The sequence below is a fragment of the Podarcis muralis genome, chromosome 1, assembly GCF_964188315.1.
Source record: "Podarcis muralis chromosome 1, rPodMur119.hap1.1, whole genome shotgun sequence".
NCBI lineage: Eukaryota > Metazoa > Chordata > Lepidosauria > Squamata > Lacertidae > Podarcis > Podarcis muralis.
In genome coordinates, this window is record NC_135655.1 from 97024540 (window position 1) to 97047222 (window position 22683).

A 22683-nucleotide genomic window follows, 5' to 3' on the forward strand; every position below is an offset into this window, starting at 1 on the left:
AGCGAGATACTTCTCTTTGATTTTTATTGGCAAATCATTTATGCTACAGTTCTTGCCTGCAAGGACAAACAATCAGATTAATTGCATGAAAGGTAATAAACGATTCGTAAACACTTTGCAATGGGATTAGTTTTCAGGTAATTAAGAGTAATGGCTTACCTTAGATGTATCTGGGTGACCATACCCCAGGTAGCAGCAGAGGTTTCAATAAGGTTCCTTTCTGTGTGAAATTATACCACAAGGTGATAGATAACTGTAAGCGCCTGATGGCATTTGCTTAACTGGGAGAACAGGGGGCTGCATCTCCCTGGCAGCTCTCCAAGAGCTATCCAACACTTGGAACCAGCCTCTGTTGTCTGTCTCGCTTTTCTTATAGGGTAGGGTGCAGAAATATATGCACTGCAGTCAGCTGGAGCTGTGCCAGAAGTATATTGGGCTAAAGCCACAGCAGAATTTAACTTCTGAGCTGTAATGGCTCAAGCCTTCAGCTGAATATTCAGGAGGAAAAATGAGTCTGTTCTCATCCTCTGACTCTGCCTGTCTCTTCTTTTCAAGTTCTGCCTTCGATGACAGCTACAAGGCAATAAAAGCATGAGCTCTTTAAAAAAAATAAAAATAACACTTCTGTCTCTGTAGTTAATGAGCTTTTAAATAGGAAAAATAGAACCCTCAATGTGATTTATGGAAGGACGTTGCTGAAAGAATCCTCAATATTTAGGGGGGAGGGGGAGGATTTGTGTTGTTCTTGTTACAGTACTTGCCCAGCTCATGGCACTTAAAAAAAAAAGTCCTTTGATTTCTTTTCTCCCCACCCAGTGAGCAGGCACAAGCTCATTACCATCAGTTAAATATAATCAAGGCTATCTAACTAAACTTTTTATGTGGATTTTATTTCAGTATTTAGAAGCATCTCTCCCCTGCTCTACTCTTCATCGCTTGTCTCATTTCACTTCACTTGGAATCAATAACAGTGCTGCTACTGATGTCAAACGGTCTAGAATTTGCCACTATTTTATGGCATAATTCTGCCATTCTTAATCACTTAAGTAACCCCCATTAGCCCCAGTGTCACTACCATCATGATGGAGTGTAGTGGGTTAAGACACTTACAAGTGTATGCTGACATAATTGCCCTTTATGAGCTTCTGAAAAGCTATTGAACTACTGGAGTTGCTGCCTATTCACTTGGCCGCTGCTCAGAGGTCCCCATGCAATTGTGTCCTGGGGCAGACAGGGACATGTTGCATTCCTCATCTTCTTACCCCAGCCGACGGGCAGGATCTCTCATGGCCAGTCAAGGGGTCATCTGCAAAATGTCTCATTCCTACAACAAGGTACTCTGAGGCATAACCATGTTTAGCTTAACATTTTGTATACAGCAATAACAAAGAATTCTCCATTTCTTGGCATGTTTGATTGCAATAGTAGCAGCAGGAAGCAGAAATTCTGTACAGGTTGCTTGGAAGCATCTTAACTTCCTTTTCAGTGTGTTAGGGTTGCTGCTTTTGTTGAAGAGAGTGCCATATAATGAGATAGGTTACACCTTCTCCACATACCCTCTCTCAAGGTAACGAAAAGAACTGGATTCTTCCCATTTCATTCAAGCCGCAATCCCAAGGGCACCACATATGGTCTGACACCCATAGCTCTCTGCTTGCAATATTCATCTATTTATGAGTTTAAGAAACTATTAGTTGAACTTTATGTACATTAAATCAGTAACAGTATGACATGTTCAGTCTGCCAGCCTTCCCTGAACCACACCCATGTGAAAGTTTCATGTCTCAGTTTCTCTTTCTTGGTTCATCTCCTGAAGAAAGCCTTAACTAGGGAGGTTTACTAGTTCCTCATTTACTTAGTAGGAAAAGTGTATCATTTTAATGGTAATGGTTGTAATAGCTAGAGTTCTGGCTCCTTCCAATCTAATGGTTCTTTGCTTACATTTATTCATTGCTAGAAAAAGTAGGCACATGCATTGAGAGAATGAATTTGATTTGTTTAACAGGGTCAGTGGTCAATGGAACTTGATTTGAGTCTATTGTCTTTCTGCTGATCGGGTTGGAACATATTTGCAACTTCTAACACACATTACTTTTCAATAAATCTACATCCAATTTTCTTTTACACTAAAAGGCTGTTACTTCTTTTTTTAAAAATGTGTGTGTTCTATTGCTGTCTGACTTTTATAGAAATGTGGCTTCTTACTGATTTTTGAGAATGATGGGAGATGTTTTCTGAGGCAGACACCATCTAATACAGGCATCCCCAAACTTGGCCATCCAGATGTTTTGGGACTACAATTTCCATAATCTCTGACCTATGGTCCTGTTAGCTAGGGATGATGGGAGTTGTAGTCCCAAAACGTGTGGAGGGTCAAGATTGGGGGTGCCTGATATAATACCATCAGGAATTCCAGTCCTTCTCTAGTATAGCATGGAAAGTTGATGAAAGAAAACAGATGTAGCATTTTTTTCCCATTGCTAGAGAATTTGATGAGCAGATTTGATGAGGAATACAAGAGAATATCCCATTGACTATTTCTGTTCACAAGCAGGTATAACACAGTCCTTTCCCTCTACTTAGGAAATCACTCAAGATCTGCTAACAAAAATTCAAATACACATCTTTTAACATATAGGTAATCTTTATCTTAACTCTTTCCCCCCCCCCAGCCATGTGACCCCAATATAATGCAAACACGGACTCGGCATGTACTGAGGTCTCCTTTAAATCCCAAGACCTGCCCTGATGGTTCACAAATGCGACCGTGTGTCCTGAATCAAAATTGTTTTCAGTTTCACTACAATTTAACAGGTAAGAACCCTTCACTTTTGCTGGAACAGAATTTAGTGCTATGCCTGTATCTGAAGTGGAGAGAGGTGATGGTAAAGTGGTTGAGCATTAGAGAACCTAAGGCTTGTTAGGTGACTTATGCCAAGTCCTTCCTTTTCGACGAGGCATATAGATTGTCTACCATCTTTATTTAGATGTTTGTTTTTTGAAGCTTTGGAAAAACAAAGTACTTTGGACCCTGAAACACACTTTATGAGGGAAAAACCAATTAAAAATAGATGCATGTGTCCAGGAAACATTTAGAAGCTTGCCTGCATTTAAAAGTCTTTAGCTACAATTCTGTTTTTACCTGTGTTTTCAGTTACTGCCTCCTTACAGCCCAATGTCATGTATGTTTACTTAAAGATAAGTCCTACTGAGTTCAAAATAACATATCATGTTAACATATTATGTATATTTGTATGTGCAAGTGTCTCTAAATGGCAGCTATCGAGGGCATTGATGTGGTTCAAGACCGTGGTATGGGTGGAAATAGCAGGCTAAGTCCCCACAAAGCTTGTCGAGTTTCTGTCCTGAAGTAAGAACTGCAGACAAAATAAAATAGGAGTATTTTTGTTTAAGTTTTCTTTTTTTTTGGGGGGGGGAGTCCTAAGTGGGTTGTAAAGGTTTATGCAGAGGCAAAATTCAAATGTCCAACTTTGACCATTAAATAAGGATGTTGCTGGTGATTCAAAAAATGGGGAAAGTGTTCCATTAGGGCTTTTACAAAACATTATATTTCAGTAGCATGTACCTTAGTATCATTGCTGTGTATCACTTTGGTGCACTCTCTCCATAGAGATAGGCATGTAACAGCATAGAAGCAAATGAAACCATCACCTCTTGATAAATTCAGCAGAAGCAAAACTTGATGTCCTCGTGCAAAAACCACTCCCATGCATAGAGTGCAGAATCAAAATCCAGTACTAGATTTTTCCATACATTGGGTAATCTCTGTGCAGGCAAAATAAGGTGTATATAGACAACTCTCCTCCATTGAAATGAATGGGGAATGCCACATATGCAAGAGTTTTACATCTAATTTGGTGTGAAGTTAGCTATTAAGTTGTGTGTATGTTTAGAAAATTCTTCATAAGTCAATAGGAAAGAATATGTCTTGATTTTCATATTCTGGTAACCAGCATGGAAAACACATCCATCCATACAAACTGAACATTTTAAAGACCATTGAGAGGCAAAAGCACAACACCTTGGTGAATAATCTTTTTACTTACACTTTGAAGATGGAAGAGACTTCCAATTACTTATGATTTATAGTCATTTTCAACATTACCTTTGCAGAATGATACAGTGAAGATCAACAGCCTCTTTAAATTGTTTACACTGGCTTGAAGAAGACATTAATGTTTCAAAAGCACTTTATTTTTTAGAATGAAACATGGCTTGCTTTGTCAGACAAAATTCAATTGGAGGTTGTGACAAGCTTTGCTTTGAAGCAGTAACACTTCAGAAAATGGTTATAACTTTATTATCCAGGGGACAGTCTAGAACTTGATAATGCATGGACTGCTTTTAAATCCTACATTTTATCACCACTGGACAATTTGCAGTATACTCAAGGGGAATGTTATTTTTCAGGGGCACTTCAAACTGCCCATAGGTGACTAGGCATAATATAATAATAGTAACAACAACAACAACAACAACAACAACAACAACAACAACAACAACCTCTTTCCTTGACTTCTATATGCTCCTATCAAGCAAATATAGTTTCATCAAGCTTAGAAATTAAAGATTTCTCCAATAGTGGATGGCATAACTAAATGCTGACGTTTCTTATAGACTGGAGCACATGCCAGCTAAATGAAAATGCAACCTGTGGACAAGGGATTAGGAATCGCCTTCTGAGCTGTGTTCGGAGTGATGGGAAAGTCGTGGCTATGACCTACTGTGAGCAGGTGAGGTTTCATGTATACCACTAGTGCAGATGTGCATCAGTAGGATGTGCCATGTAGGACAGAATCTGGCTTTCCAGCAAAGCTTGGTTTTTAAAAAATCTCATTTGTCTCATTAAATGAGTTGAATTTTTCTTTGTAATTATTTATTCCTCTTGCTGCTGTCTGGTTACCATGCAGCTCGGTATTCTGAATCTTCTAGATATGGTTTCATTGCAGTCCTAGGTTCTTCATTTGTAGCCTGTGTAGGAATGAAGAATTCAGGATCCAAAACCCAAGAAAGACACATTTAGGGCAAACCCTGGACAATTTTTAGGCCTACACCTGTGTTACACAATTGGCTTTTTTTCTTGTTCTTTTCATTAGATCCAGGAGTGACTTGCAAGTGGTCTTTCAAAGGTTTTGCCACTGTTATTGTCCTTGTCTTTGAAAGCAATGTGCAAGGTGGATGCAACACACACACGAGTTATACAGTACAAGGCTATAAAGGCAGGATAGGGGATGTTGCTTGACTGCAACTCTCCTCATCACTGTTCATTAACCATATTGGCTGGGATGGATGAGAACCAAAGCCCAACAACATCTGGAAAGCCACAGTTTTCCCACTCTTAGTAGCTTAGTCGATAGAGCATGAGACTCTTAATCTCAGAGTTTGAGCCCCATGTTGGGAACGTTTCCTGCACTGGGGGGAGGGGCTAGATGACCCTGGTGACCCCTTCCAAATCTACAATTCTATAATCCTGCTGTGACCACCTGGGAATCAGCCCCATTGGAAGTCCATGGGGCTTACTTCTGAGTAGACATGTATAGGATTGCAGAGCAAACATGTTTCTACATTGTGACCACACAGTCCAGGTGCAGTTAGTGGCATAACTGGAACACCTATGAGGGGGGTGGCGTACCCAAGTAAGCCACCTTAATTCATTTAGATGGGTGTTGGCTTGCTAAAAGCTAGAAGCATTTTTCATTCCTTCCCAGCCACCAGTGACAAGTAACTCAGTCTCTGTTTGCTTACAGCTAAATTTGGAAACCCCTGCACAAATGGTTGTTGACTGCCTTGTGGAATGTGTCGTCAGCTGCCAGTTCTCTGAGTGGTCCGCCTGGTCAGAATGTTCACATACGTGTGGCCTTGCAGGTAACCGTCCGTCAATGTTCTATCTATGTTTCTTAGAATAGAAATATACTATAAAGCACACCATCAATAATAAATGCCCCGTTTCTGATCACAAGGTTATGAAATTACATAGGCTTAGATCCAGAGGCAGGCTGGAAGAAGGGGCTGAGGGGAAGGTGATTTTCTTCTACATGTACTCTCTTAGTGACAGCCCTTTTCCTGCAGAGGGTGTGAAGTAAGGGACTGCAGACCTTATCTGTGGTGATGTCTCTAGAGCTTACTGGAGGGTGATTCGCAGAATACAGCATGCCAGCTACAAAGTTAATGACCTTAGCAGCAGCCTCACTCATTGAGGTGGACGTTGTTCTGAGGCAGACAATGGACAGACTTCCTCATCTTCTGTCCAAAAGTCATAAGGATATTCAGATGCTGCCAATACATAAAGGAAGAGCTCCCATATCTTGTGCATAATACAGTGGTACCTCGGGTTACATATGCTTCAGGTTACATACGCTTCAGGTTACAGACTCCACTAACCCAGAAATAGTACCTCGGGTTAAGAACTTTGCTTCAGGATGAGAACAGAAATTGTGCTACGGCGGCAGAGGGAGGCCCCATTAGCTAAAGTGGTGCTTAAGGTTAAGAACAGCTTCAGGTTAAGAACGGACCTCCGGAACAAATTAAGTACTTGACCCGAGGTACCACTGTAATATAGGCAGTGGTGCATTTGATATCATGTGTCCCCTCTTTAAGCAGGGGCAATATATAATTGAGTCTTGCTGCAGATGTGAAGCTGGGATTTTTCATTACATCTGCAAGTCTGTTGCCCAAATCAGACTTGGTGTGAGACTTTTTTTTTCCTCTTCAAGAAGCACAATGGAAATAAATTGGAATGAACACCTTTGGAAAATGAAAGATAGTCATATTCATTTTCTGTTATCAACACCAATGCCCACAGCACCTCTGTCATATACATCATTTCACAAACTATGGTATAAAGTTTATATCATGGTGATATATTTTAGTGACCCATGGGACTGTTCCAGTTGTTTTCAGTTCAGGCTTTATGTTATGGAACGGTACACAAAATATGATTTGCTCCTGTTGCTGCACTACAGGTGGGAGGTGTTTTCCGTGACTGGTGGTAAAACGTTTTGATTTCTTTCTATAGCTTTCGACCAACAGAATTGTGTGTGTGTGTGTGTGTGTGTGTGTGTGTGTGTGTGTCCAGCCCAGTTCTATGCAGCCCATTTAAAGTAAAATATGAGATGTTTCTGTAGCTGTACATTGTTCTGTGGATCCCATTAGCTCTCTCGGCAGAGGGAGGCCCCATTAGCTAAAGTGGTGCTTAAGGTTAAGAACAGCTTCAGGTTAAGAACGGACCTCCGGAACAAATTAAGTACTTGACCCGAGGTACCACTGTAATATAGGCAGTGGTGCATTTGATATCATGTGTCCCCTCTTTAAGCAGGGGCAATATATAATTGAGTCTTGCTGCAGATGTGAAGCTGGGATTTTTCATTACATCTGCAAGTCTGTTGCCCAAATCAGACTTGGTGTGAGACTTTTTTTTTCCTCTTCAAGAAGCACAATGGAAATAAATTGGAATGAACACCTTTGGAAAATGAAAGATAGTCATATTCATTTTCTGTTATCAACACCAATGCCCACAGCACCTCTGTCATATACATCATTTCACAAACTATGGTATAAAGTTTATATCATGGTGATATATTTTAGTGACCCATGGGACTGTTCCAGTTGTTTTCAGTTCAGGCTTTATGTTATGGAACGGTACACAAAATATGATTTGCTCCTGTTGCTGCACTACAGGTGGGAGGTGTTTTCCGTGACTGGTGGTAAAACGTTTTGATTTCTTTCTATAGCTTTCGACCAACAGAATTGTGTGTGTGTGTGTGTGTGTGTGTGTGTGTGTGTGTCCAGCCCAGTTCTATGCAGCCCATTTAAAGTAAAATATGAGATGTTTCTGTAGCTGTACATTGTTCTGTGGATCCCATTAGCTCTCAGTGTGTGTTTTTTACTCATTGTAATACTGTTAGATGAATATTTATTCATATAAGCATTGATGTAAAAGGCATATCAGCAATTCACACTAGCAAAATGCATAGCTGTCAACTTTTCCCTTTTCTTGCAAGGAATCCTATTCAGAATAAGGGAATTTCCCTTTAAGAAAGGGAAAAGTTGACAGCTATGGTGCAATGTGACTTCCTCCTGTCCTCTCCTTCATAGCTCACCCCCAAATCTGCTTCGGAGGGTTGGGAGAACCCTCAGAATAGAAGGGGGGAATCATTCATTGGGAACGCAAAACAGCTTGGGCTGATGGAACAATCTCCTTAGCGCTACATGTAGCCCAATGTTTTAACAATGCAAATGCAAAATGTGCATATTTCAAATGACTATAAGGTAATTAACTCAAAATTAAAACATTGTTGGAAAGGTCCACAGGAATTCCACAGGAATACTGAGGCAGCTGGTCAAATGTTCCATTTGAGGAGAAATCAGCAAGACTACTGCTGCCTTTAAAACATGAAAAACTTTTTAACTTCAGCTGTGGAAGATAAGAGATGTAGACTTTCTAGGTGTAAATGCAGGTTGTTCTGGATTGGCATTTTTTAAACACAGACAAGCATTATAGTCCTTGTGGGTTATCCTGTTCAGTTTCCGAGGAGATTAATTTCTATGCATAGTTAGGTGTTTACATGCAGAACTTCAGCAATCACATTTTGTTCTGCAACAGATTGTTGGATTAGGGCCTGGGAGACCAAGATTCAAACCCCCACTCAGCCATGAAGCTCACTGGCTGACTTTGGGCCAGTCACTGCCTCTCAGCACCACCTACCTCACAGGGTTGTTGTGGTGTTATAGGAGAAGGAAGAGGACCATGCACACCACCTTGATCTCCTTGGAGATAAGATGGGATATAAATGCAATAAACAAACTATAAACAATTCTCAATGACCTGATGGTTTTTTCGTTCCTGTATGTGGGAATGTCTTGAGGCACACAATAATATACACCATACTGGTAGCAAGAAGCCTAATTTGCTTCTTGGGCACAGGAAAAAAAATACTTGCCCATATCAATATTACTAGTTTCTATGTTTGAATATATGAAAACATCCTCCAGATTCTTGATGCATCTGAATCCAAATCTTGCAGGTCAATAATGCCCTGATATGATGTCCAAAATATTGTTTTGGTATAGTTTATTTAATATAAAAGCAGGAAGTGCTTTTAATATAAAAGCAGGAAGTGTAGCTACACTGGGCACTTAAACCAGTTCAAATATTAGGGCTCCCCACCTCCACATATTGTGATTCTTTTAATGTTTTTTATTTGCAATTTCTCCCTCCAACACAAAATTACAATTTTCAAAGTTCAATGTTTAGGACATAGTAGTTTAGAGTCTTTACAATTGCTCCACATTCCTCGTGCTGGTGATGTGTCCAAAGAGAGCCTTTATTTCAAACCAAGGTTGAGGCAACAGGTTTCAGTGCTGAGAATAGTCAGAAAGAAGGAAAACATTTCCCTCCCCCCCTCGTTCTTGCTGCCACTAGATGTTACTAGAATATAGGAAGAGCCGCAGAGTGGTGGTGAACATGAACTGAACTTATAGATTCCACATACACAGATAATCCCATGGGAGGCTGTCTCTTTCAGAAAACTCCTTTTAAACCTGAGTCACTCACTGCTTTCATTGTGTAATGATTTATTTATAGTATGTACAGAAAGATGATGGCAGAGAAGAGACAAACCCAAGAAGAACAGGGTGAACCTGTGAGGGTTTTTTCTGATCAAAAATAGCTCTTAGGGAAATATTTCAGGTGGTGGTGCAGCTAGGGATCCCAAAAGCCTTTGGCACACAAGGTGATCTCATGGGTCCACTATGCTGTCAAGTGCTTATGCCATCATTGCAAAGCAGTGCCAAACTGATAGCAAAGTAAACAAAACAAAACAAAGGAACAAGTTTCAGTTGCACACCAGAAACTGCCAGTCTGCCAGCTTTTTACATTGGAACAACATCCTTTCAAATGAATTTATAACTTTACCTTCATAATGTTATTATTTCTCCACAGGATCTAAGCTGCATGGCCCTTGCCTGTTGGGGTTTGCTGTTCATGCAAAGTGACCCCTCACCATGTTTCCATTCATGTGATCCTAGTTCTCTAGACATGGCATCACAGGGCAAGAGGCCTTGCACTGGCAGCTTGCAGAGTTTAAGAGTCACAACAAAGAAATCCAGTGCAACAGTTACACCAGCAGATGCTGGTTCTTGTTGTAAAGTAGTACAGTGGTACCTTGGGTTACAGACGCTTCAGGTTACAGACTCTGCTAACCCAGAAATAGTACCGTATTTTTCGCTCGATAACACGCACCTGACCATAACACGCACGTAGTTTTTAGAGGAGGAAAACAAGAAAAAAAATATTCTAAACGAAACAGTAGATGTATGATTTTTGTGGTTCATGCTGTGGCCACAGACATGTGATCTGATGGTGAGTTTGGGGTGACCCAGTGCAAAAATCCTGAGGATCCATGTGGATCCGTGCTTTGTAACCACGTTTTAAGTGGGGAGGGAAGGAAACACGTGGGGTGTGTGGAGAAGGAGCTTTTCTGTGAGCTGAGCGGGGAGGGAAAGAACACTGTTGCTTTAAAGGTATACTTAAGGTATTTGCCCTGTGGCTGGGGTTTTTTCCATTTAACAGTTTGCAGCCTTTTAATTCTGCTCCTTGTTTTGAGGCAGAATAGATTTGAGCAAGTGAGGATTTGGATTGCAGGGGATTCGCCATTAGCTGTGTAAAAGCGCTCCTCCTTGCAGCCTGAGTGATAAGCAGCCACCAGCAGCAATAGAATGGAGCACAAAAAAGCGGTAGGGGCACTAGGACCCAGACAATGCTCAAATCTATCCTGCCTGAAAACAGCTGAGAAGCGGGGGATAGCCTTTTTTTTTACTTCCTGGTTTTCACTGCGCTCGTGGCTCAGAGCTCCAGGTTGGTTTTGTTGTTGTTGTTTTTTGCTGCTGGTTGCTTAAATTTTATCCTTCCTGATCCAAGCCCTCCTGTCCCTCTGCAGCCTCATTGCTCCGTTTAGAGAGCGCGCGGACCTTTGCTAGCTGAGGCTGCAGCAGCTGTTGCTGGCTACTTTAAAAGCGCTTGCTGGCTTTGAACCGCCTGCCTTCTCCCGGCTCGCTATGGCTCCCGTCTGTCCCTCCTCCCGTGTAAGCGGCTGCTGCCCGCTTTGCTGCCATGGCTCTCCTTCCCTCCCTCCTCCCCGGCTCCTCCGTAGGTAGCTTTAAAGCAAGCAAAGGAGCCCCTCCTCCTGGCTATAAAGCAAGCAAAGCTAGAGCCGTGCAAAGCCCTGCAAGTGGCTCCCGCTTTGCTTGACTGACGGCAGCCACGGCTCCGATCCAGTGCATTCGCTCCTTAACACGCACAGGCATTTTCCCTTACTTTCTAGGAGCAAAAAAGTGTGTGTTATGGAGCGAAAATTATGGTACCTCGGGTTAAGAACTTTGCTTCAGGATGAGAACAGAAATCATGCAGTGCAGCGCGGCGGCAGCGGGATGCCCCATTAACTAAAGTGGTACCTCAGGTTAAGAACAGTTTCATGTTAAGAACAGACCTTCAGAACGAATTAAGTTCTTAGCCCGAGGTACCACTGTATTGTGCAACAATATTCTGCCAGTGCAAGAATGCTCCTCAGTGACCTTAATTAAGTGACAACTTCCCTTGTCCCACTGTTTTCCCCTGGAGAAAACTACTCTTTAGTGCTCAGTTGGAACAAACAGCAATTCATCCCCCCCCCTGCAAATTGCTGTTTGTTCTGATTTAGAGCTAAAGAGCAGAAAACCACTTGGATGTGCTTTCTAGGCATGGGACAAGCAGAAGTATGGACGAGTCCATAGTGTTATGCATTGGATACAACCCAGTGATACAGCCCAGTGACACATATATTGATATATGAGATCTAACTTCCTTATTTCAGTCTTTGTATACTCCACATTCTGTACCTTGATTGTGTACTGTGGTGGCCCGAATCCTTTTGGAGGGGACAGTGAAGGCAATGGTGGTGGGGCATTTATTTTGGGCACTCTATTGATCTCATTGAAGGTGTTCTAAAATGCTACCTCTTTTGCAAGTGTAACGTTATGGCAACATCAGTAGCAAATCTGATCTTTGTGCAAGAATAGAGTTCCAACTAAGAACTCTATTCCCCACCCATTCCTTGAACCCATTTTCCCTTCTTGTGCTGTTGGTGTTCAGCCACTGGCAGTAGTTCCTGTTGATGGAATGGCAGAACTCTACTACTGTGTCTTTTACTTCTGACCGTGCAATGGGAATGAGGGGTCACCACCATCCCAAAAGGCACTTGGGCAGTGGAGTTATTGTTTTGCTACTAGAAGGATGCTGCTTGTGCTGTTTAACTTGCTCATTCACAACTTATGCAAAAGCAGAGGTGTTTGCAGATGGAACCAAATTACTGTGATGAGGAATGTTTTACTCAACACATAACTTAAGTTGTAGAATTCATATTTACAAGATGTGGTGACGTCAAGTAGCTTAAATGGTTTTAGTAATGGATAAGGCAAGTTCATGTGGGATGGTTGATCAGTCATTGTCTATTTTCCATGGTAGCTGCAAATCGATTCTTAATGTTCCAGATATGATCTTCCCAGGACAGCCAGCTCTCCACTACTGTAGGCAGAATACTAGGCAAGATGGACTTTGAATATGATTGACAGAAGGGCATCCCTAGCATATTAGCAAATAGGATGGTTGCAGCTGTTGTTCGAAGAGTGTTTTTTCCCCCCCGGGAGTGAACATTTACAATTTAAGAACTATGTATTTTTTCCCAATTTGCCAAAAGGATATGCAAATAACAGCATGGATAAAAGCAAAGGACTTCATTAATTTCAAACAGTTTTTCAATATCTTGCCTCAATAGACTTAACTTAAAAGACAGTTCTGAGTATAAAATGCTGGGGTTCTTTGTCAATTTCTAAGGAAACTGGTGGAACACCAAGGCTCCTGAGAAAACTCTAAACCTAATGAGTAAAATAATAATATTGGCTATTATCCCATGTATGGTTAGGCTGCATAAATTCCACTGAAGCCAAGTAATATGCAAAATTGTAACTATCATTAGAAAGAATCCTTTACCAAAGATTGAAAACTGCCACTTAACTTGTTGAGTTCTGTGGCAGCATTTCCATTCAAACTCCACATGCAATTTCCCAGAAGAATCCAATTAAAATGACTTTTTAAAAAATAATATTTGCAGACTTTTAAAAGAATGAGTCGTGAAATCACACTAATAAAAGGGAAAAGAAATGGAAACGGGAAACCATGGACTTCAATCTATATCAGAATGTACATAATGAAATGCCCTGTTGTCTGAGTTATTACCTATGCTGCTGCTACTGCTGCTAATTATTAGATTTCTATATACCACCCTTCATTCGAGGATCACAGGGCAGTTTACAATATAAATGAATCTGTATTTTTAATAGTGATAGATACATGTTTTCTTCACCCAAGCATGCCTGCTATGTGTTGTTAATTAGTAGCAGCTGATAGAAATGCTTCGCTGTTTCCTTAATTAAACTCATTTTTAAGTTCCATCTCTTTAGGCAAAGGCTTAATAGAACTGATGACAGACTAGCATATTGTGCTGCTTTCATGTTCTTCTATGGCAAGTTAATCAATAAAGATAAGGTGGATCATAATGAAGTATTGCAGAAGCAAAAAATCCTTATTATTAAGCTCATTTCCCCTTTCATAATTAACCTTAATGAAAACGATGGCTTGCAAAGTATATAAATGCAGAATATAAAGTAGGGCTGGTGAACTTGTTTAGTCACCCCCTTGTTTATATTTTAGGTTAATCATATGTTTATTTTAAAACATACAGTATCTTAGCATACTTTCTGGTGAATATTTCTTTGTATATGTGATAGACTTCATTAAATCTCAAAATCATGATGTAGCGGGGAATATTCCCCAAAATTAATAATTATGGCAGTGCTGTGTTTCGCAGTAACAATTGCCATATGTTTCCACTGCCTCTTTCCCCCCTCCAGATGAAGTTTGAGTTTTACGACCAAATTACATTTATTGTTGCTGAAAAATTGCAAGCATTGTAATGGCCATTACTGTCCATAACCACTTTTACAATTTCCATTAAGAACCTATTTATTTTCAGTGAAATATCCCTAACTCGGTGAATAGAAAAAGAAATTAGGTTACCATTTCTGGAATAATAGTGCTGAATGCCATTCATTAAAGTATCAGCTATCTCATTTTTTAATCCTCTGCTGCCCAGGCACAGAGGACGACCCAGAGAAGAAATGTTTTCTCTTACCCTATTCCAATTAGAAGACAGCTTGTTATTGAAATGGAAAGAGTTTCCTGAATGGTAGCCGTGTAATTCGGAAGACTGTGTTAAACTGGCAGGCTTTCTGTCTTTATCAAGTTGAGTAACCAACAGAGGCTCTCATTAAGGGAAGGAGAGGGCAGATCTGCCAGGGACGTAAGCAAGAAACATCCTATTACAGTCTTCAGACACTGAATGTTCATATGCTCTCATTAGTACAACAACACCATTGGTATTATAGCTCCAGCAATGTTCTGCAGGCCCAGGTCTTTGCCTTCTTGCAGTGATTCCCCATTAGCTTGGAGGGAGGGGGTGTTCTTCCATCCTTCTGCCCCAAAGGAAATGCACATAGAAAATAGATCTGTAGAGTTGGAACGGACCACAAGGATCATCTAGTCCAACTGTAGAGGTTTCACTTCCATTGAAGTGCATAGGGAATTTTGTGTGTGTGTGTGTGTGTGTGTGTGTGTGTGTGTGTGTGCGCGCGCGCGCATGTGTGGGTGGGTGTGGTGCTAAATACTCTTGAGTATGACATTGGGACATGCATGATCCACAGCTTGATGTGCAGTAAGGCTTCTTATTCTCTGTTATAAGAGGAAAAAGCCAGCCCTTACATGGTGATTCATAGGCAGAGTGGCAGCCACTCTTAGGAGTGGCAGCAGGTGAGTCAGGGAGAGAATTTTGTAAGCGCCTTTGCTTCCCCAGTAATTGTTGCATCTGCTCCCAGCAACAGAGGTTGCAAGGGACAGAGTTCCTATGTGATTTGAGCCTCTGCAGGCAACTCTGAGAACTTTTCTAATACAGTGTATGATCAGTTTAAGAATAACCCTCTTCTGCTTGTTTAGGTCAGATGCTACGTACCAGATATATAATTCTACAAGCACAAGGAGAAGGAAGACCCTGCCCAACTGAGCTCACCCAGTACAGAAGCTGTGTTGTAAAGCCCTGCTACAGCTGGGTTATTGGCGAGTGGTCCCCGTGCAAAGTCAAGGTATCTGTTGCGTGCTGGCTTATAGGAAGATCTCCTAGCATTGCCGGTAGAAAAAGTGCATAGCTGTTCTCCACGTGCTGCAAAACTATAAGACAACTGAATATATGCTTTTAAGGTTAGAAAGCTATGCCATTTTAATATTCCTGAAAACAGGAGGAAATTCCTATCAAATTGTGGCGAATTCATCATAAATGCTAGTAAGCAGCTGATTAAAAACCAATTTAATAGCAAATGCCAAAGGAACATACATTTCTAATAGCACTGGGATGAGTGCCATAGATCTTTTTTATAGCAGCAACCCTAGATCAAAGCATGATTTAATTTCAGTGAATTCTGCCACGAAGGAAATTGACTTTTGCACTAAGAATACTATGTAGTCTGTCTCAGTACCTCAAAAGGCCTTGAAACAGTATAGTTTAAAGCTGTTGCATGAAGTGCTGAGTGTGACTTTTCTCCTTGGGGTGATTATTTTTTTTTAATGGTCTGAAAATGTAAACGCTGACGTGAGTTGTGGAGCCTCAAAAATATATACCTCTGCTTTGTCAGCACCAGCAGCCTGCATGCCCTCTCTGCCTTCATGCCACATTCAGCTTGCACTGACTTACCTCATGTGCTTCTCCACCCCTCTCCCCATTTATATCTCTTAGATCATGCTTCTTCTGAAACATTTGATCCAATATATTGCCTTAACTTTAAACTGATTTTCCACACTCAATTTTTTTCATGTGGGAGAGGATGGGGTCTGCTTTGCTTTCTTCATGTCAAAATAATTGGATGATGCGCAGGGGAAACTATGGCAGAGAGAAAGTTGTGATATATGCTTAAAAGACACATATAAAATTGTCACCATTAACATCTCTTCTGAGAAACGAACAAAGCCCCTTCCTCTCGCATATAATTTTATTAGCACATAGAGCAATGTATGGAGCTAGGCTTTTAGTTCATCTAGGTCTTCCAGAAGTTCAAAGAGGATTAGTCTTTGTCTTTGCCTCCAGTGAAGTGACACTTTCTGAAGATCTGATGCTCAGAGTGTACTGGATACACATTCTTTGGTAACCTAACAAATCTCTCTCAGTTGTGTGGACTGCAGGCAAATGCTGGAAATAGGAAAGGCCACATCTTCCATCTGGACATAATCTGCTCACTTTACAAATGCTCTGGGATGCTTCCAGGAGACAGGATCTATACAGTATACTTAGCATTCATTATTAATGTAGTAAGAGCTATTTTAGTACTATAAACTTCCATTATTTCTCTTAGGGTGGACAGTGCGGGGACGGATTCCAAGTACGGGACCTCACATGTATGATACATGATGGCTCTTTATCGGCAACATCTAAACAAGCGGAAAGTTCGTTGTGTGGAGAGCTTCCATCTAAAGATGGTGCATTGCAGCTTCCGTGTTCTGTGCCTTGCCCAGGTAAACTCTGTGGAGGACTTTGTTTTGCCCTTGCAATAGCGCACACATGTTCTGCAAGACAATATGACACTATAATTTGATTCACATTTGCAGCCTAATAATATGCTTATCTGCAGCCTACTCTGAGCTTCCTTGATCTCCAATCCTAAACATGACTCCTCTGGAGCAAGTCACACAGAGTCCATTTTGACTTCCAAGACAATCTCATTGTGTTCAGTGGGGCTTGTTCCCAGTTAAACGTGCATAAGATTGCAGTCTTAGTCCCTTAAGAGACTGGCCTTTAAGACAAAGTAAATATTCTTGATTTCACATATTGCCCTTTCATAATTGATGCTCTCCCATTTATAATATACTGTAAAACCTCTTCTAATTAGAGTTCCATCACATTAAGAAAGGCATTCACAATCCTACAGTTCTTAAGAATTCTATGCAAAGCTAGAGCAATATTGCAGTTCTCTCTATGATTCTTCCCAGGCTTCTATTGGGAACATGCACACCTTCGTTCTACATGGTTCAGCTTTACTGAATGTGTGCATAGCATACAAGTGAGTCATATGGGCATACATATCTAGAATGACTAGGTTGGATGGTCATTTGTCATGGTATTCTTTAGCAGAGATTCCTGAATTGCAGGGGCTTGGACTAGATGACCCTTGGGATCCCTTCCAGCTTTACAATTCTATGATTCTATGACTAGTAGTGATGATGAGATTTATAAATAATGGATACATCATATGAATTATCACTACACATTGTTTTCATAACAAGTCGTGTGCACATACTCCCAAACTGTGACCCTGCACTTATGTCTAATGAGACTTATTTCAAGCTGATGTTACAATTTTTCACATGTGAGGCTTTTAGCACATGCTCAGAATTTGATTGAGCCCTTACTCTGCTTCAGTGACAAATTGTCCTTCCTTCCTGATATCTGCATTGCAAATCAGGCGTGGTTTTCCACAATCCTGGGTCTAGAGGGACTTCCCAATCCAACACTTGCTGCTTGGCGCTGTGATTTTCACTTCTGTGAGGAGGCCATGTTCCTCAACAGTTGAATATGAGAGTCATCAGTCATGGGGGACTGAACCATCTTCAACCCAACCCAAAGGAATAGATGGTGGGGAGGCCAATAAGGGAATGCAGTGGCAGGGATGAACACATTGGGTAAAGCCAAGATCTAAGCATCCAAACAGAACCTTTCTCTACCATCCTGCAACAGCAATGACCCTTACACTTTAATATTTCATGCCACTTTACTAGATGCAAATATCAGATCTATGCAGTAAAATGTTAACTAAAACACCATGTAGATGAATTCAAGCAAGCAAGTTATATTATCCTCTGTCAGGAAAGAAGAAGAAGAAAAATAGTCAAGATGTCAGCCTAACGTGTATTAACTGGAAAAATGTCTCCCTAGACCTTAAAAAAGTCATTACCGTGAATGGTCTAAACCTTTTAAGAATCTGATTTTGAATGATAAGAGATAGCAGAACAAGTAGTGTTACCTATTAAGTTCCAACTGGCATTGCCGTGATTTCAAGTTCAAACCTTCAGAGACATAAGTAATAGAGCTATAGAAGTTCCCTCTTTCCCCCTTCTTCTTACACACAGGTGATTGTCATTTGACAGAATGGTCAGAGTGGAGCTCTTGTGAATTAACGTGTATAGATGGCAGGAGCTTTGAGACTATGGGTCGTCAGTCTCGGTCAAGAACGTTTATAATTCAGTCTTTTGAAAACCAAGACAGCTGCCCTGAACAAGAATTGGAGACGCGGCCATGCTCCGGTAGGGAATGTTTCTTGCTCAGCCCTTTCGCTGTATTTTACAGAAGCGTTCACACTACTTTGTTATTGCTGTCAAGGCCAGCCCAAGACGCTTTGCTGCCTGAGGCAGAACAGAAAATGACACCTCCCCAAGTCAAGGTGCATAGTACTCAATGCCAGTCAGGTTGTTTACACATGAGGCAGAATATCTCACCTGCATCTCTCACCCTCCTTGACAAGAAAAATAAAAATTCCCTGCCCTTTCATGAGACCCAGAATTAGCTGCCTTAGGTGACCGCTTCACTCAGCCTGAAAGGAGCACCATCTCATTATTATTGCGTATTTGGTGTTTAATCATGCCTTGAAATTAGACTTTAAATGTTCTTTTTTCTCACCCCACAATGACCAAAAAATTTCAAAGGTAATAGCAGGCGAATGGCAGGGGGGGGGGGATGGGGTGGACTAAATGGGGAAACAATGAGCACAGCCAAATGCCCTCATGTGTGTCCTCTTTGCATGTTTTGGTATAATTTATTTACAGTGCAATCCCATAAACCTTTGTTTTGAAATAAGCCAGTTGAACTTAGTGGGGCTTACCTCCAACTAAGTGTATATAGAATTACAGCCTTAACTGTTTGCCTATTAGGAAATTTTGAATTTCATCTGAAAGAAAAACAGGATACATTGTAAATGTGTGCATACATGCTACCTTGAAAACTGATTAATGTTGTCCTGTTGTTTGGACTATAGGAGGGAAGTGCTATAATTATGTATGGAAAACGAGTCTTTGGCGAGATAATGAACGCACAGTGTGGTGCCAGCGTTCTGATGGGGTGAATGTCACAGGTAGGGACATCCTCGAGTCTACTGCACACAGTCTAGAAATGTTCCAGAACTATGACTTATACAGTTGATGATAATGATGACAATGTTGTTTAAGAGGAAAGGGAAATGTTCCTGTACGTGGGATTCTCTTTGAGGGCTATTTTAGTGGTCTCTTGAGAACCAGAATTTGGAGGAACACAGTATCTATTTAACCTGAAATGTCCTCCTCTCATTTGTTCACCTAGTTTCACCCCTGCTGTATTTTAGAAATAGATTAAAACAATGGCCATTTACTTCAGCTTTTTAAAAATAGGACTCATTGTTGCTGACAGGCCATAGCTCAGTGGTAGAACAAGTATTTTCAATACCAGCAGTTCCAGCTTCAATCCCTACCATTACCAGGTAAACCTAGGAATGTATCCAGTTTGGAACCCTTAAGAGCCACTTCAATTCAGTATATACAAGACTGAGCTGACGTAGCATAAGGCAGTTGTCATATTTTTATTTTAGTTGTTGTTGTTCCTATTGTTTGGTTGTGATTCATTTTTGATTTTCAGCCGCTTCATGAATCCCCGTTGATTGAATCAGATTATAAATATCTTACATAAAATAATAGTTCAGCCACCTAGTGCAGGCAGGAATATGCACACACAAGGACTATGACATGGAGGGATCAGCCCACCCAAATAAAGAATGATTTGAGAGCAGGTATCAGAAGGTCGGCGGTTTGAATCCCCGCGTGGGGGTGAGCTCCCGTTGCTCGGTCCCAGCTTCTGCCAACCTAGCAGTTCGAAAGCACGTCAAAGTGCAAGTAGATAAATAGGGACTGCTCCGGCAGGAAGGTAAACGGCGTTTCCGTGCACTGCTCTGGTTCGCCAGAAGCGGCTTAGTCATGCTGGCCACATGACCCGGAAGCTGTACGCCGGCTCCCTCGGCCAATAAAGCAAGCAACCCCAGAGTCGGCCACGACTGGACCTAATGGTCAGGGGTCCCTTTACCTTTACATGCATGGCAGAAAGCTGCCAGGAAGCAATTAGCTCTGGCTGACTCTGCCATTAATTTACCCACTTGATTTCGTTGTTAATGGAATGTGCATTTTACAAATATTGTACAGAGACCAGGTTTCAAATAATAATCATGCTAACAGAACTGAAGGATAAGTGCTTAAGTTGGAATATCCATTTTCACTGACAACACAATGAATGTCAGAGACAAAAGGAGAATCCACATGTACAAGTAGGAATAGCCAATTCTCCAGTTCTTCATCTCTGTACCATTCATTCCTCCATTCCCTAGAGCCTTCCCCCTTGTTCCTCTTAGAAATGCTTGGGGCATTCAGATTCAGTATGGATAGTGACTTGGTTTGAATTATCACCAAATTCACGAAGGGCTGAATCACATTTGCCGGCAGACTCAACATGATCTCTTTAAAACCAAGTGGGAATGCCATTAGTGAGCAATGGGGGATAAAGTCACTTCAGTTCATTTCATTTAAAGGCTAATGCATCTCAGGAGTAATATCAAACAATAACTCATTTTATTTGTATGCTGCCTTTCCTAAGTTAAAGCCATGCATAAGGCAGCTTACAACGTATACAAAAGTACGTACCTACAAAGTACACAGGCGGACTGAAAAAAATACACATAAATAATAAGATACAAAAAAAGTAACTTCAACAACAGCAACAGCCCTCCCCCAACAGCGCCCCCTAAATAACACCGCACCCAAGAGTCTGTTCAGCAGCCTTGGCTTTTGTAGCTGGAGTCAGTCAGGGCCCTGCCCTCCCAGGCCAGGTGGGAAAAGGCCTGCAGTGCAGGGAGCAGATATTCTAGGACTTACAGCAAAATTGATATGAATGCACTGGCATTTGTATCTTTTTTTGCCAAAGGCAGTGTTGCAGCAAAGTAAAGTTTTCCCCACAGATATCACTAACTCTTTTTGAGATGTACCTCTTGACATTTGCCCTTACAGGGGGTTGTTCCGTTCAGATGCAGCCAGCTACAACCAGGCATTGCAGCCCAGCCTGTCGGAAGCCCTTTTCTTACTGCACGCAGGTAATCCAGATTGTGTACTTTACATAGTCAGAATTAACATTTGTTCACAGCTAATACATTGTGCTTAGGCTTTGCAACACCCACCCACAGCCTAGAGGCATTGTTTAGTATGTGTAGGACACCACCTAGTGAGATAATCCAATAATTTAATTAGACATATATGCATTGTGGAAAAATAATGCATGAATGTATATGCATGGTGGTTTATTGTGGTTTGCCAAGCCTAGTTAACTTTGGTTCTTCTTATTTTCATTCACATGTCCAGGGAAGGTTGATTGTAATTTTAGATATAAGGCTGTGAGCCCCCCCCCAAAACATTATCCTTGTCCACCAGAAAGAATATTCAGTTCATATGCCATCAGCAGCCTGGTCCCCTCTCTGTTCAGAAGCTGTGTTATTCTTCCTCCTCCTCCAGAATTATTTGAAATAAAATTATCCTACTAGGATAGCTTCCCTTCCTTTTTGACTTTGGCCCAGTTAGAATATAATGCTAAGCCAAACCATAGTTTACTTAGCACAAATAATAACATCCACAACAACCTATGAGGAGTAAGCCAAAAACAAAGCTTCATCACAGCTAATGGTGTCTCTGGATCAGGACAGGATTGTATTTCCTGCTAAGCCAAACCATGACTTTGCTGGTTTGCAGTCTTTGCTCCAGGAACCCACAAGTTTGCTCCTTTGTGCTAAGCCATAGTTTGGTTTAACATGATGTGTAAGCCAGGTCATTGTGTCTAACGGTTGTGAATTTCTCCACCAAAGAAAAGTGCATACAGGTGACTGAGTGGCATTCCACCACAAGGTGTTAACCATGTAACCATGGCTTGTATTCAGGCGGTGTCCCTCTGCTGGCAGAAGGCTCTTGGTTAAGAACATAAGACAAACCTGCTGAATCAGGCCAATGGCCGGTCTCATCCAGCTTCCTGTTCACCTGTTGGAAGCTTGCAAGGTGTGTGACAACACACTGCAACCTTTGGCAATTTTCTCTCACACCCTCAGCCCCTTCCTCAAATCTAGAGATGAAGGAGGAATCACTGAAAATTGCTTTTCCATTTTGCTGATGGAAGCCTCCCCTAGATCAATCAGCCTTCTCTCACAGGAGGGATGCCAGCTGGAACCAGTCCATGACATTCACTCATGTGGCGAGGAGAATTTTGCCACACATTTGCACCCATTTATATATTCCACAAGGAATATCAGGCAGTGGGTTATTTGTGGGGTGGCGCTGTGGTCTAAACCACAGAGCCTAGGACTTGCCGATCAGAAGGTCGGCGGTTTGAATCCCCACGACGGGGTGAGCTCCCGTTGCTTGGTCCCAGCTCCTGCCCACCTAGCAGTTCGAAAGCACAACAAAGTACAAGTAGATAAATA

General features: G+C 41.4%; 1 protein-coding gene across 1 annotated transcript in view; it reads left to right on the forward strand.

Annotated features, from left to right (window-relative positions):
* THSD7B (thrombospondin type 1 domain containing 7B) overlaps positions 1-22683 on the forward strand; it is a 356836-nt gene that overhangs the window by 328733 nt on the left and 5420 nt on the right. Inside the window, exons 18-25 of the mRNA XM_028744996.2 lie at positions 2673-2814; positions 4639-4754; positions 5769-5886; positions 15104-15249; positions 16510-16669; positions 18281-18454; positions 19183-19278; positions 21230-21312. Coding sequence (XP_028600829.2) covers positions 2673-2814; positions 4639-4754; positions 5769-5886; positions 15104-15249; positions 16510-16669; positions 18281-18454; positions 19183-19278; positions 21230-21312 — 1035 coding nt within the window. The remainder of the gene's footprint in view (positions 1-2672; positions 2815-4638; positions 4755-5768; positions 5887-15103; positions 15250-16509; positions 16670-18280; positions 18455-19182; positions 19279-21229; positions 21313-22683) is intronic.